Genomic DNA, 14,894 nt, shown 5'->3' with positions numbered 1-14,894 from the left:
AGAAAGATACAAGATGTGAAAAAAGGGTTAACTAATTCCTTTCTGCACAAAGACTTATTTTGGCACAAGCAATTCCATGCTTAAGCACTTATGAGTTATGGCAGGGGCAGGGGTTAGCTGATAAGAGATTCCGAGTTTGAGATAGAGACTCCCGAACCATGGGCAGAAGAGACCAGCCGTGCAGAGTGTTCAAGGTCTGGAGAATGTCCGAACACAGGTGACCTCCCCCCATCACCATAGTAACAATCTGCGTCAGAAACGGCTGACGTTGGCTATATAAACTGGAGCTTTTCAACACATTCTCTGAGCAATTCTTATTGTTCCTTGCTTGCAATAAACTCAGGTGTTTCAACTTCATCTCGGGATCCAGAACTTATTCGTCTGTTACAACAGTATGTTCTCCACATGTTCGCCTGGGTTTTCTTCAAGTGCTCTTGTTTCCTTCCCCCGGTCCAAAGACATACAGTACTGGTAGGTTAATGGGCCTTTGGGAAAATTGGTCCTGCTGCCAGTGGGTGTCTGTATACGCCCTGTGAGGGACTGGTGTCCCGTCCAGGGTGTATCCTGCCTTGTGCTCATTGATGGCCAAGATAGGCTCTGACTCCCTCTGTGACCCTGTATTGGATAATGCAGTTCCAAACCGGACAGATGGATGGATAATAGTTCCTTGTGTGTTTAACAAAACATGAATATAGACCACTTAGCCAGAGTTCAGCTGTTTACATTTTTAAATTTAATAAATCATCAAATATTATGAGATTTACATTTTTAACTCCTCATCACATTATTAAGATTTATTCTTGACTTTCTTCATTAGTGTTAAACTATTGTCTTTTACTGTAAATACCGAGTATATAATACAATACACCTATAAAATCTATATTAAATATTACTTGTAAATGCTGTACTGCAGTCCTACAATACTACAGGGAATATTGACTTTTAGTGAAGTATTATCTTTGAATGCAAGACCTGGTCATGCATTCACAGTACAGTAGCTATTCACTAGTATAACCCCAGCAAGCTGCATTTTTTTTTTTAAACAATAGCATTTTTGCTCAGGTAATTGAACAAATTGCTTCTGAAAAATTTCCACAGCACCTTGATGTCAGCACTTATGTCATCATGGACTTATGTCCCTTTCCTTTTATCATACTGTTAGAAGCCATTAACAGAACCTGCTGCTCTTTAGTTTTTATTGCTGCTTTATTCTTGCCATAATTGAAGATGGCGATGCAAAACTTTTTTTTTCCCCAGCCGAGACAGCAGTGACATTAAAATCAAGCATCCCTCATGTGTGAAATGTCAAGGGAGTAAAATTAATTGAAAGGACCACTGTAGGCCGTGTGCAAGCCATCAGTGCTCTGTACTTCATTTTGATGAAGCTCTTTTATTACAGCACACACATCTGTCTCTCTTGCTGGCAAAACAGATGAATGCTGTGACAGAAAAGGAAGTCAGAATTTATGGCCACGTCCACGATTTGCTAACACTACACTCATCTCTTCAGTTCTTGGGCTCCCAGGATCCTAGATCCTGTTGCGCCTTTCAGAATCCACGAAGGAAACACTGGTTATCTTTCCATTCGCGCCTCTCCATCTTTTCTGTTCTGCGGCCTTCGTGAATACAGCAGATGACCAACGCGTTAAGGCCCCGACACCGAGATTGAAATGCCAGACTCCGTGTTTCCACGGCGACAGCCAACAGCCGCCAAGAGCTTCTGGACCACAGTCATCCCTGAAATACTCAAGCAGCGGTTGAGATGCAGGGAAAGGTGGAGGAAGGGGGAAAAAAACACTACCGTCAAACAGTGTATGGGAAGAAAACACAAAGTAAGCAGAGCTTCAGATGGGACATTGTTCTGAATGAAAACTTATTTTTTTTATACCTTTATGACAATTTGAACCAGCCTGTTTTTTCACCACACAAAGGCCATTATTTGTGTTAATTTTTTAAAATGCTAAAAGACTTACAATAAAATCAGCTTGTCAGCTATCTGTCCCCAGTGGATCGCTCTCAAGAATAATCTCTAGCTGGAGTCTCTAAGGAAACCCTCTTCTCTGAAACACTTTGCTGTGCTGAAATCCCTAACGCTCACAACCCAAACAGACAGATTTTTATCATGCGATCACTTGAAATTTCATTATCTTAATAAGGCGATAGGTCACTTAGTTTGATTCCAGACAACACAGGACGAGCTGAATAACTAAAATGTAAAAGGTATGAAAAGCCAGACTGTTCTGTACTATTAATTGCACTTGTATATAAGAAACAGAATTAAAAATAGCCATTGTGTTTCTAATAATTCTAATGAATAAATGCGTTTGGTATGATATCTATAATGTCCACTACAGGACAGGGTTTGGTTTTAAATAGAAACCATTTCTCTAGTCCATTTCCTGAGTTTGTAAAGGAGTTATAGACCTGGCTTATGCGATTAAAGGTATTCAGTCATTTCTAGTCTATGTGTCTATATGTAAGGCATTGTTAAAATGGCTACATACTCGAAAGATATATACTGTAGGTTGTAGACATTTTACAGTCTTTGTGTGCATCTAATGAAGTCTTATAACACCATAGCACGTAAAGTACAGTATGTGGAAAAGTCCACATGGACTTGAAATGACTGAATAATTGAATTACGTAATACTTATTAAACCCCAAACCATTCCCATTGTACAAAAGACAACTGCACCAAAAATATCTTGATGTACAGCCCAGCTAAACAACTTTAATATCGATTCATAGCAAATGTGCCTTTAAGAGACAGTAAATTGAAGGATCACAAAAAGATGTTGCCTCTTCCATTTTAAGATGATCCATTTTAAAGATGAATTGCATTTGTCTGCCTTGATCTACCTTCAATACTTTTTTACTTGAGAATTTACCATTTACAGTATACCTGAGAATAAGGCTGAAATGAAATTTTCATTTGTGTAAGCTGCCAGTTAGAGTGAACAGCTTCCTTTGGACTGCAACTCAAATATTTCACACTGATCTGCAAGGCCAGCATTCCTAAAAGTAAACCTGGACAGAGGGACAGAGGGAAGTGGAATGCAGACCTATTTTTATGTTACTTTTCATTGTTTCTGAAATGTTGTCTCTTGTGTCTCACTTTTGTCTCTCAATAAGTTAACATTAGAAATAAAAGAAAACTTTTCTTTGCAATTAATTGTAAGAGAAAATCAAACATCCTGAATTTATTATGGTTTTATGCTTCATAATGGTTGCCAGAGACATACAGCAACTACCAGATAAGTGGTTGTTTCACAATAAGCATTTAACATGGCTACAGAAAGCAGACAACCTCTAGATTAGTCATGCATTGACACAAGAGGGGCGCTGGTTAGTTCATTTACACAGGTAATACTGAATACTAAGGTTTAACACCTCACTGACAGCACAACCTGCAGAATCCAACAAAGAAGTAGTATTCTACATATTAGCCATATCACCCTGCAACTCACAACTGGCAACCCACTGAAGCTCAGCAGGTGTGAGCCTGGTCAGTACCTTAATGGGAGACCTCCTGGGAAAAACTAAGGTTGCTGCTGGAAGAGGTGTTAGTGGGGCCAGCAGGGGGCGCTCACCCTGCAGTCCATGTCGGTCCTAATGCCCCAGTATAGTGACGGGGACACTATACTGTAAACAGGTGCCGTCCTTCGGATGAGACGTAAAACTGAGGTCCTGACTCTCTGTGGTCATTAAAAATCCCAGGGTGTTACCCCGGTGTCCTGGCCAAATTTCCCATTGGCCCTTACCAATCATGGCCCCCTAATAATCCCCATCTAAGAATTGGCTACATCACTCTGCTCTCCTCCCCACTGATAACTGATGTGTGGTGAGCGTTCTGGCGCACTATGGCTGCCGTCGCATCATCCAGGTGGGGCTGCACATTGGTGGTGGTGGAGGGGATCCCCATTACCTGTAAAGCGCTTTGAGTGTCCAGAAAAGCGCTATATAACTGTAAGCAATTATTATTATTATTATTATTATTATTATTATTATTATTCTATTGCGCATTGCAGCTGAAAACAAGCGGCATAACTAATGGCCACAGCATATGACTAACAGTGTTCATATGGAAAAAAACATATACTGTCAGGACAATAAAAGGGTTCTGGAAGGCTACTGCCTTTACCAAAACTGCTTCCTTCATATATATGATTTCATGCTTGAATCGCTCTGAAAATGCAGGACACATTAATTACCTTAGAAATTTTACAAATTTTGAATTAGAATGGTTGCATAGGATCATGAGTGTATCTCTGCTATGTATACTTGACTCTTGGTAAAGAAAAAGGAAAATCTGTGACAATAATCTGCCAGGTAAGAGTTTTGTACCTTTCAAAAAAAAAAGGGAAGTTGTCTTCCAGCCTGTCAAAAAAAAAAGTTAATATTTGAATGTTGTAAATCAACCTTACCATCATGAATTTCAAACGCCAGACTTGTGATCTTCTGTGTAATTATCATCATTGGTCTACAAGAGAAACAAAACAGCTGTAACTGTACTAGAATACGGAACATGAAGACAAGCAGGATGCCAATCAGTGCAATTCCAGCTGTGACCCTTGACAAGGAAGTTAAAAAACTTGCCCCCCGTATCCTGTGCAAGAGTCAGACTGGAAATAGCATGTTACAAAACACAAATACATTATGTTCCAAGCTCCATGGTCAATTAGGTGAAAGACCTCTGGCTTGGATACATGGACACTTCAGACCCCTTGAGTGAGCAGGAACCAGGCTGGGTCAGAAGGACACAGAACATCTGCATCGTAGCAGCACTTCGTTCAGGGGGCAAGAGATTATTTACACATACAGTATGCATCATCCCAGCCTTTTGAAACCTTGCATAAGGAGATCGTAATATCTGACATTTACTGTAGAATAATAAGACTGCCAGTTGCATTAATCTTGGCACTTGTGCTGTAAGGTATATAATAAGTAAGCTGAAGGTTTGCTCTTAAGGGGACACTGATTAATACTGTGTGCCCTCCTACACTACAGAAAACACATTCAGTGGGAGGGAGCTTCCTGAAATTATCAGGAAGCAGGCAGCTGTTGTCCAGATGGCTTTATCAATGAAGAACCTACTAAATTAAAATTAAACGCAAAGTGATATAAAAGTAATTTCCCTGTTTACCTAGAGTTGCCACTATCGATCTTGCATTTTCTAAACATGACAAAATGTTTAGAACGATCTTTAATTCCAATGAGGTAAACCTTTAGTTTCATGCACAGTGCATGCTACCTTCTGTGAGGCCTGCTATTAATATTGAAGACTTTTGAGCTGAGCAGTAATTAAACACTCGATCTCTCCTTTAGCTTCCCCTCAGAACCAGAGACAAATTCAATTACAAAATATACTGTGCTCTTATCATTCTAATTAGGCTCTTACACACAGAAGTAATTTCCCTTTCTCATACGAAGGCCAACTCTGGTTTGGTAAGGTAGAGCAATTGTTTTGAAATTGTCTACTTTTCAAGCCTTTCTAAATTGGTATGGTCACTTGCTAATCTACTCAACTTTCTCTACAGCCTTCGCAAGAGACTCACACCAGCAATAGGGGGTGGCAGAGTCTCTGCACATTGTGCTCTGAAATACGTACTTGTCAGACATGATGTCTGCATTTCATTTTGATGAGTCCCCCAGCATCAACCTGTGTGTGAGCATTGACTGGAGGTGTGATGCAGCTCTCTCATGCAACAGGTGTGCGAGCATTGACTGGAGGGATGAGGCAGCTCTCTCGTGTAACAGGTGCGTGAGCACTGACTGGAGGCGTGATGCAGTGCTCTCGTACAACAGGTGTGCGAGCATTGACTGGAGGCGTGATGCAGTGCTCTCGTGCAACAGGTGTGCGAGCATTGACTGGAGGCGTGATGCAGTGCTCTCGTGCAACAGGTGTGCGAGCATTGACTGGAGGCGTGATGCAGCTCTCTCATGCAACAGGTGCGTGAGCACTGACTGGAGGCGTGATGCAGTGCTCTCGCGCAACAGGTGTGCGAACATTGACTGGAGGCGTGATGCAGTGCTCTCGCGCAACAGGTGTGCGAACATTGACTGGAGGCGTGATGCAGTGCTCTCGCGCAACAGGTGTGCGAACATTAACTGGAGGCGTGATGCAGTGCTCTCGTGCAACAGGTGTGCGAGCATTGACTGGAGGCGTGATGCAGTGCTCTCGTGCAACAGGTGTGCGAGCATTGACTGGACACGTGATGTACTGTAGCTCTCTCTTGCAACACTGCAAGCTCCCTGGTGTGTTACAGGATTCTCTGCTGCACAGCAGGTAGCTCCCCCGAGAGTCTCAAGCCCTACATGCCACCCATCCCTGGCAGCACCACAGCTTTGGGGATCCTGGTCGCGGTGAGTTTATCATACAGCCAAGACGTCATCCAGCATCACTCAGCCCGCACCCTGAACAAGCCCCAGCACTGATTTAGCCACTCGAAAGCCATGGCCAAGGTATTGTTAAGCAGCAAAGCAGAAAACACGCAACTCTATTTCACTGCTAGGGTGTAACAACTGCCTCCACAGCAGCTGTCTCCAACCCTGCTTCCAAAGAGCTCCAGTCCAGCAGACCATATCAGTTGATTTTTGAAAGACCTGGGACAATTTAATTATGATCTGTTAAACATGTGTTTTTTTTTTTTAAAGTAGCAATCTGGAGATAATTTAAGACCACATTCTGAAGATCAAGAGCCTCAAGACCCAGAGGTCCTTAATTAAACAAATAACTGGGGTGTTACAGGCTGCACCCAACACAGCTCAAATACACAGAAAAGCTGGCACCCATGGATACATATTGAAAACGCATCTTTTACAGCCCTCTGTAAAAACGTCTTAGACAGCTTGTCTTATTTTGCCAGAATGGTGATTTAACAATAGTGCCTTACCTCTTCAGGATCTACATCCTTCATTTTAATCAGTTTTTAATCCGTGCCTAGTACAAGCCTCCTAAACAAGACAGCTTATGGACAATACCCATTACTCATTTCCATTATTGTGAGTACACAGTCTTGCCAACGTTCACTGCAGAGAGGAACTGCTAATGCGAAAATTATTGTTCCACGGGTCTACACACAACCAAATAAGTCCAGGAACTCTTGTGTTGAAAGGATGAGCTTTAGCTGACCTTACTGCAACATTGATGGCCAGCAGTCATATCACCCTGCAACTCACAACTGGCAGCCCACTGAAGCTCAGCAAGAGTGAGCCTGGTCAGTCCCTGGATGGGAGACCTCCTTGGGAAAAACTAAGGTTGCTGCTGAAAGAGGTGTTAGCGGGGCCAGTAGGAGGCGCTCACCCTGTGGTCTGTGTGGGTCCTAATGCCCCAGTACAGTGACAGGGACACTACACTGTAAAAAGGCGCCGTCCTTTGGATGAGATGTAAAACAAAGGTCCTGACTCTCTGTGGTCATTAAAAATCCCAGAGGATTTCTTAAAAAGAGTAGGGGTGTTACCCCGGTGATCCTGGTCAAATTTCCCATTGGCCCTTACCAATCATGGCCTCTTAATAATCCCCCTCTATGAACTAGTTCGCATCTTCCAGAAGGGAGTCCCCAAAGCACCAAAGCTTTTTGGTGGAGTGTCCAGAAAAGTGCTGTACAGTATAAGTTTAAGGAATTATTATTGATTGTATGTACACAATCCTGACTGCTGGCTAGGACCAACTGGGATCTTTCCATGCCTTCCCTTATGTCTAAATCAAACCTGATCCACATTTTGCCATCGTGTATCTGATAACGCAAATATTGCAGTTCTCCAGTGAAATTTCACCACAGACTCAATTCCAAAGACTGCAAAATGAGAAAAAAAAATCCAGATAAAAAGGAGAAATATGCTGCTTCTGGGTAGCAGACACTTCAGTAGCATTCTGTAACCTAGCAACCAACAGAGTCTCCGGCATCAGATGTCCGTGTCTGTTTTGCAGGATTATCAATGCGCACCAGGCCTTTCTCCACCCACGCCGAGCTTTCACAGGGGGTCGCCATTTGAAAAAGAAATGCTTACAGCACCATCAGCATGGACTTCATAAGAAATCAATATAAAAAGTTTGTGAAACTAACTTCCACCAAGTTACCATGGCCAAAAAAGTAGACCGGTCAAGACAGCAAAATGATACAGGCTAATAGTAAAATTATACCTTGCCATTGAAGACTTTTGGGCTTGTCAAGTTAGTCAGGGGTCAGGGGTGGTCAGGAGTGCTTTCATAGATTTTTTCGAAAGGTAACACTGACTGGGGGTCTCCTGCTGTTTGCAGACTGCACTTCAAGTCTGGATGTTTAAATTCCCTAAAAAAGGAACGTACTGCCCCGGCTGATAAGGGCACTGGCTTACGAAGCACTCCCAGACTCTATAAACGAATGAGGTTGCACCCAAGTTTTGACACTCAGTGAATGAGAGAAAGGGGGAGGCAACACACTGTGGTAGTTAGTGCTGCAGTCTCACGGTTTTAGGGCCTTGAGTTTGATTGTGGGCTATTAGTTATTCTACTGCACATCATTCCATCCATCCATACATACTGTGCACTAAACTAGTACGAACTGTGCATGATGCCGCACAAAGGAAACCCAGACATCTCTCTCACTTTTCACTCACTCACTTTTTGCACACCTGAAGAAGGGTCCACGGCCGAAACGTTGTGTTCTCTTTCTTCTTTTTTTCAGCATGGAATAAACCTATTACTTGTTCCTTTGCAGCCTACGCATGCTGACGCAGCTACCCACCTGAACTATCTCTCTCACTTTAGTTTGGCATCGGTGTTTCAGAGAGTAAACTCCCCTCCGAGACCACTAAGGTTTGTTTTTCTCGGCTTTCGTGAATACCACTCAAATTTAAAGTGGCAGAAGGTTATTGAAACCACAGTGTATTTTTTTCTTTTCATTGGGCTGTTCTGTTTCACCAAAACCTTTTCATTACCCGTGTCTTTTCTCCGGGGGCACCTGCATTCTCTGAGATCCAATTAAAAACGAGACAAAATGTAGTTCATTGCTTCACTTTTTCTTTTATGTGATCTGGGGCTTCCAGTCCATGACCATGCAGCATTTCGTAATAACTAGATTCACAACACATGTTTGATAGTTTCAATACAAGAATCTATGTATCATATTTGTCCCCATATAAAAATTCAATTCCTGGGACATTCTGTTTTTGAATCTTACAGCTAGTCTGATGATACATTAGACTTTTTTACATTAGACCTCTCATCCAACACTATGACATGCGCCGAATATGATGGATTAGCAAGACCCTTTCTTAAATATGGAAGAAGGATCTGGACTCCGGACTGAACTGGAAGGCCATGCACTCAAATCTTTATGTGGGACACAGCTCTTTCACCCCTGAGCAAGGTACATCATTCAAAATTGCTCCAAAAAACTTCCTACTGTATAAAGGAGCGCTCTGCAGGTTGACACTGTAAACAAGCACATATTCCGAGGTGATTTTTTAAGATAAGATAAGATCACTTTATCAGCCATATACAATTTCTTGCATTAAGAATCCATCTTTTCACATACCCCAGCTTGCTCTCCATGAGGCACACAGACAGGGAGAGAAGCTTGGGGTCAGAGTGCAGGGTCAGACATTGTACAGCGCCCCTGGAGCAGTTGGGGTAAACGGCCTTGCTCAGGGGCCCAACGGAGGAGGATTCCTTTGCTGGCCACGGGATTTTAACCAGCAACCTTCTAGCCACAGGTGCAGATCCTTAGCCACAGTGCCACCACTCCGCCCTGTCTGATTCTCTGATTGTTTGTCCTTAAATAAGGAATTTAAATACAAATTACTTGACATTTCTTGAGATCCACGTGACGGGGACAGAAATGCGCACTTTTGCAGAGCTGAAGGCCTTCATGTCGCAGAAAACAAATGTTGTTGCGACAAAATAACTAAAAACAGTAACCGACAAACAGCTCTCTCGGATCATTCAACCAAACCTTTGCTTCCGTTATCCGACCCAGCCTCTCAAATGTCCCACGACATCAAGGAGACGTCTTCAGAGGAAATATGTACTGCAGACCTATTTGGCTTTATTTTACACCTCTGTCCGTGTCAGTTCCACTACTTGTGAACAGAACCCGCATTGAAAACACTCAATAAGAGAGACACTAAAAAACACTAATATGAGAGACATGGGTGACTCATTACATACAAAACATCACTCCGCAGACTCCACTACACACTTAATTCTTTAGTCACAGCCAGCTAGCATAACCCCACTTTGAACCAGAAACCTCAAACCTACAGGACCCAATCGGCACTGAGTGGAGTCTTTTTCGGCATGAGGAAAGGAGAAGCCTTATCAAACGCCTGCAGACACAGCCCTGCAACCTGAGGATCGGTGACAAAGCAGCCACAAAGCAAAACACAGTCATTTAGACAAAGGAGCAGTTTTAAAACACGGCCCCAAAAGACAAATGATCTGAGAGCCTTAAGAAAATGTATATATAATACGTTCTCAATCAATTAACAACCCAGAGAAATCGTAATAGACATGATTAATCACTGTTTAGAAATCTTCATCTACAGCAGGGCAACACGTCTGGCCTAGTAATTCATAGCCATCAAAACAAATCAAGAACCACTGGTGAGATTTATTCCGCTTTTGCCTTGGAAAATATATGAATGGTATACAATTACCACTGACATCATTGTTAAATCACCATACTGGCATATCACTGGTATGTTTTTAACAAAGAACATAAGATATTTCAGTGAATTTAGTCATCATAAATTTCCAACATAATTCCTGACATCATTCAAATAAAATGACCCAGAATCATTATACTTATCATTTACAGTAAATTAGATACAACAAAGAAAATAAGGATTAACATGTTTTGGATTACCTGGGGCTAACTATTTGGTAGTTAAGGTCCGCCAACACCTTCAAAACTCTTGTTGTCACCATAACCTAAAACTTACTGTAGACAACAACTCTAAGTATTTTACTACTGCCATTGCAAATTTCAATTTGCGTTTGAGAAAATAAAAAACTTTTTATGATTTACAAAAACTCAGGATAAAGCCAGAGTCTCTGAAAAATAAAGATTCAGTATTAATTTATCACACAAAAACCAGTGGCCGCATGAAATACACCACAAGTTAAAGAGAACCAGCCAACAATGTGCTACCAGACAGTAATTTGTATTTTGCAGGATGTAGTCAATACTGACTGTAAATCATTACTTTACTCTGCTAGAATGGAAGAAAAAAAACGAAGTACAAAAGTACAAAATCATGCACCATTCTGATTGTGAAGCAAATGTTTTAAACCTTTCATCAAACTAGGGTACAGTATCCTTATCGTAAGACTGTTTGGCTGCTGCATGCAAGAACAGCCAGCCCATTCACAATTACAGACTTCAGAAATGCCATTCCTGGAAGAATAAATGAATATAAAATGTGGCCTACAAAACTCAACAGAATGTGTGAGAAGTCATCCAACGCTAACACTTCCAGAGTAATGGATGTCAAAGAAGGGACACGTAAGCCTGTTTCACAGTAATCAGTTGCAGTAATGTCAAGCCAAATGCTACAGTGATTGCTGCAGCCTGCTCAGCGGACAGGGCCTTACCCAGTAAAGTCTGCAGAATACAGGCCGTAGTCAAAGACGTAGACCCGCGTGATCTGACAAAAGCTGAGGTATCCCAGAGCAGCTACAAAACAGTACCTGGAAAAGAGGAAAAAAAACAATAATCAATGTTTAAATTACAAGGCCCACCAAGTAAGACAGAGAGGCGTTGTTCACTCATGAGCGTGAGTTTAAAAAGAGAAATACAACACTTCCTGAGAGGGAAAAATGGAATCCCCGTGTCCCACCTCTCCTGCCTGTCCATACTCTTCTTGTAAGAAAGAGTACCACACTGGTTCAGTGCGACTGTCCACAGAGAATTTACACAGATTAGTTTAGTCGTTTCCATTGGAAGTCAGTCAGCTGCTGTGATCTCCTAGCACTAGGATGGATGCTTGCAGACTGGAGAACGAAAATGATTTTGGACGTAAGAAACTCCGGGCAATGTAGGGAGGGTCCTTCTGAAGGGGAACCTATTGTCCCAGTAGGCTCTGAGCTCTCATATTGGTGCCTGCTGAGCTGTGGTCTGAGGGCCACAGGCCACCCATAGACCAAGAGCGAGGCCGGAAGGACACCTGAGGTTGACGTGACGTTCGCACCATGCCACAGTGTAAACACCTGAAACTTATTTGTCACACTGCTCAGAAAACAAGGGCTCAACTGCTAAAGGCACTTGCTTTTAAGCACAGGTTGATCTCACAGGCCTGAGGGTCACGGTGGCAAAAACGTCACTCAGTGCAGCTTGAGGCTGGGTGTGGTGAGGTCGTGAAACAGCCAGCGCAACGATTTCCGAGGGGTCAGCAAGCTTGCAATGACATTAGTGAGGGACGTGCCTCTCCTGCAATCACCACCTGTACTGTACTGTATGTCACTGCAGAAACGCTGCTGAATGGTTTCAGGGGCGCGCTGCTCAGAGGAATCAGTTTGTCCTTTCACATTCTCACTGTGTGGGTAAAGTGGCCATCGCTTGTAAAAACAGCAATTTCAGATTAGGTACTGTAGGAATAGAGTACAAGAAACGAACCTTTAATTCAAGAATTTAAAAAAATGAGCCTTATAAGAGTTTTTAGGCCATTTCTGTTCATCGTGGAACATGAGATAGGATATATTAAATGTGCCTCTGTAGAAAAAACAGCGGTCAGAGAGATGTGACAAAAGAATTACTGCTGCCCCATGTCCACTACGTTGGGAATAGCTGTTCCACACTGCTCCAGAGGACCTTTACGATGCTGTTAAAACATTTTTAAACTATTCCCTCACGAAAATAATAACCGAAAATCTCCAAGCCGCACTGTTCTGTTTAACATGCGGCACTGCTGTCGTTACTCTTCCGTTACACAAAGCAACCTTCTCTTACGGTTTCACCACAGGAGCCATCATGAGTGAAATGATGCGTCTCCAACTGTGCCGCGACTTCCCACAGCTCGATTTGATAACCTTCGGCACCAGGCAGCGACAGGGTAAAGACTGGAGTGTGTTGGACTGATTGTATGTGTACGGGGTTTTTTTTTTAAGAACAACAGCTTTTCTTTCATAAAGAGACAGCGAGTGCTGGCACAAGAGCGTTAGGGCTTGTTCAGTGTTCCTCTAGATTTACAGTATTGCTGATCGACGGTTTGAGAAACAGCTACGTACTGTATTCTAGTCTGCATGGTGCCCCAACATACAGGATGTGCATTCATCTTTTGCGATATTGAGAAGGCAATATTTTAAGGATTTGCCCTGGACTAATGGATGAAATAATTTCTTCCTTTCGCCATCAGGGTTTTTTAATGACATACAGTACATTAAACTATGTAAGTGCATCTGGACATTTATGATCAATATGCAAGACGTAATGACATTCTGTGGATTTTTCTAATCAGGGCTGCAAACCAGCATAGACATATAAAATGAAATGTAGACATACACGGCCTTCCAAAAGCATTCACCACTCCTCCAACAACGTCCCGTTTTGTGGAACTACAAATGAGGCGCTTTTTTAAGTGAATATTTTTAATGAAAATAAGAATGTTCGCACTGAAGACTTTTACGAGGGGAACGAATTAAACGTCACCAAGAACTGCAAATAAAAAATGACTAAAAACGGCTGACGAAGCAAACCACTGTTGCAGATCAACTAAACGCACTTTGTGGATTCTGTCTCGATACCCGTTTTCCAGTCAAACAGCACTGAAAAACAAACTAAAAGCCACCAATTAGCTGAGGGCAATTGAACTGCACTTAAAACTGAGAACAGAGAGCACCTCTTTACCCACCAGCTACACACACCAAACGGTCTCCTCTCATTTGTAAAATGACTTACAGTACGTTCTTAGGATTTTATAAGACGCAAAGGAGTCTTATAGGAGACTGTAAGAAACTAACTGCCATTGTGTCGGTCAGTCAGTGATCCTCAGATCAACAGCAACTACACTCCTAGTGGCCTAGATTATGCAAAAAGCCTCCTCACATGCACAGACAATAAGTTCCTACTGTATGCAGACGTGGCCATTGCCCTACCCAAACTATAAATGCCATTTAATTTGATGTTCTGGCCACCGGAGATGCCCTGTGAATTGGGTTCATCAAGGTCCGAGTGCGATTCCCCACACGCAGGAAATACAGGGAAAGACTCCTTCTGGTGCCCCACAGCTTCACTTGCTAAATCCTGATCCACCAGGACACTGGGTGTGAAGAGCTTTACAGCACTGTAGCCTTGCTAAGGAATCCTAACAACTAATCCTGGTGGGAAAAGGTAAAGACAATATACAAATATAAAATGGGTCTTGGATCATCTATGACACACCAGCCTAAATTCTTTTTTTTATGCAGGACCTTGCAAAACTATTTAGGCACTTGCTGAGATTTCACAACTTAGTGCTCTAAAGCTTGCAGTCGGGACACTCTGAGGTAACAATTAACATCGGTTATAATCTGAAAGAATGGCTCCCAGATACTGCCCGAGTCAGGCTATCCCTCCAAACTGAGCAGAAGGCAAGGAGGAAACTGGTTAGGAACGCAGCTGTAATTCCAAGGGCGCCTTGGTAGGAGCTAGAGAGCTCAGCGCATTGTGATGGGGCGGCACAATGATGCATATATGATGTATATACGCTTATAAAGACTGATGGGAAAATTGATGGAGCAAAAGCACCGGCAAATCCTAAAGGAAAACAAAATCTCACCTTTCAGCAAGACGGTGATCCACAGCACAAGGGTAAAGCGACACTGGAGTGGCTTCACAAGAAGGAAGTGACTGTCCTTGAGTGGCCCAGTCAAAGTCCTGTCTTTAAAGAGGAATGTCTTGCTGAAAGGTGAAGTTTTAGGGCGGAGCGCTGGCTCT

General features: G+C 42.6%; 1 protein-coding gene across 5 annotated transcripts in view; it reads right to left on the bottom strand.

Annotated features, from left to right (window-relative positions):
- The window catches only part of mboat2b (membrane bound O-acyltransferase domain containing 2b), a 133,802-nt gene that overhangs the window by 38,382 nt on the left and 80,526 nt on the right, over positions 1 to 14,894 (bottom strand). For all 5 annotated transcript variants that reach the window (XM_069197246.1, XM_069197252.1, XM_069197247.1 and 2 more), the window contains 2 exons: positions 11,576 to 11,671; positions 4,425 to 4,480 (listed from right to left, as the gene is read on the bottom strand). In XM_069197246.1, the coding sequence (XP_069053347.1) occupies positions 4,425 to 4,480; positions 11,576 to 11,671 (152 nt within the window). The remainder of the gene's footprint in view (positions 1 to 4,424; positions 4,481 to 11,575; positions 11,672 to 14,894) is intronic.

The sequence above is a fragment of the Lepisosteus oculatus genome, chromosome 2 (assembly GCF_040954835.1).
Source record: "Lepisosteus oculatus isolate fLepOcu1 chromosome 2, fLepOcu1.hap2, whole genome shotgun sequence".
NCBI classification, from domain to species: domain Eukaryota; kingdom Metazoa; phylum Chordata; class Actinopteri; order Semionotiformes; family Lepisosteidae; genus Lepisosteus; species Lepisosteus oculatus.
This window is presented reverse-complemented; position numbering and strand designations above follow the sequence as displayed.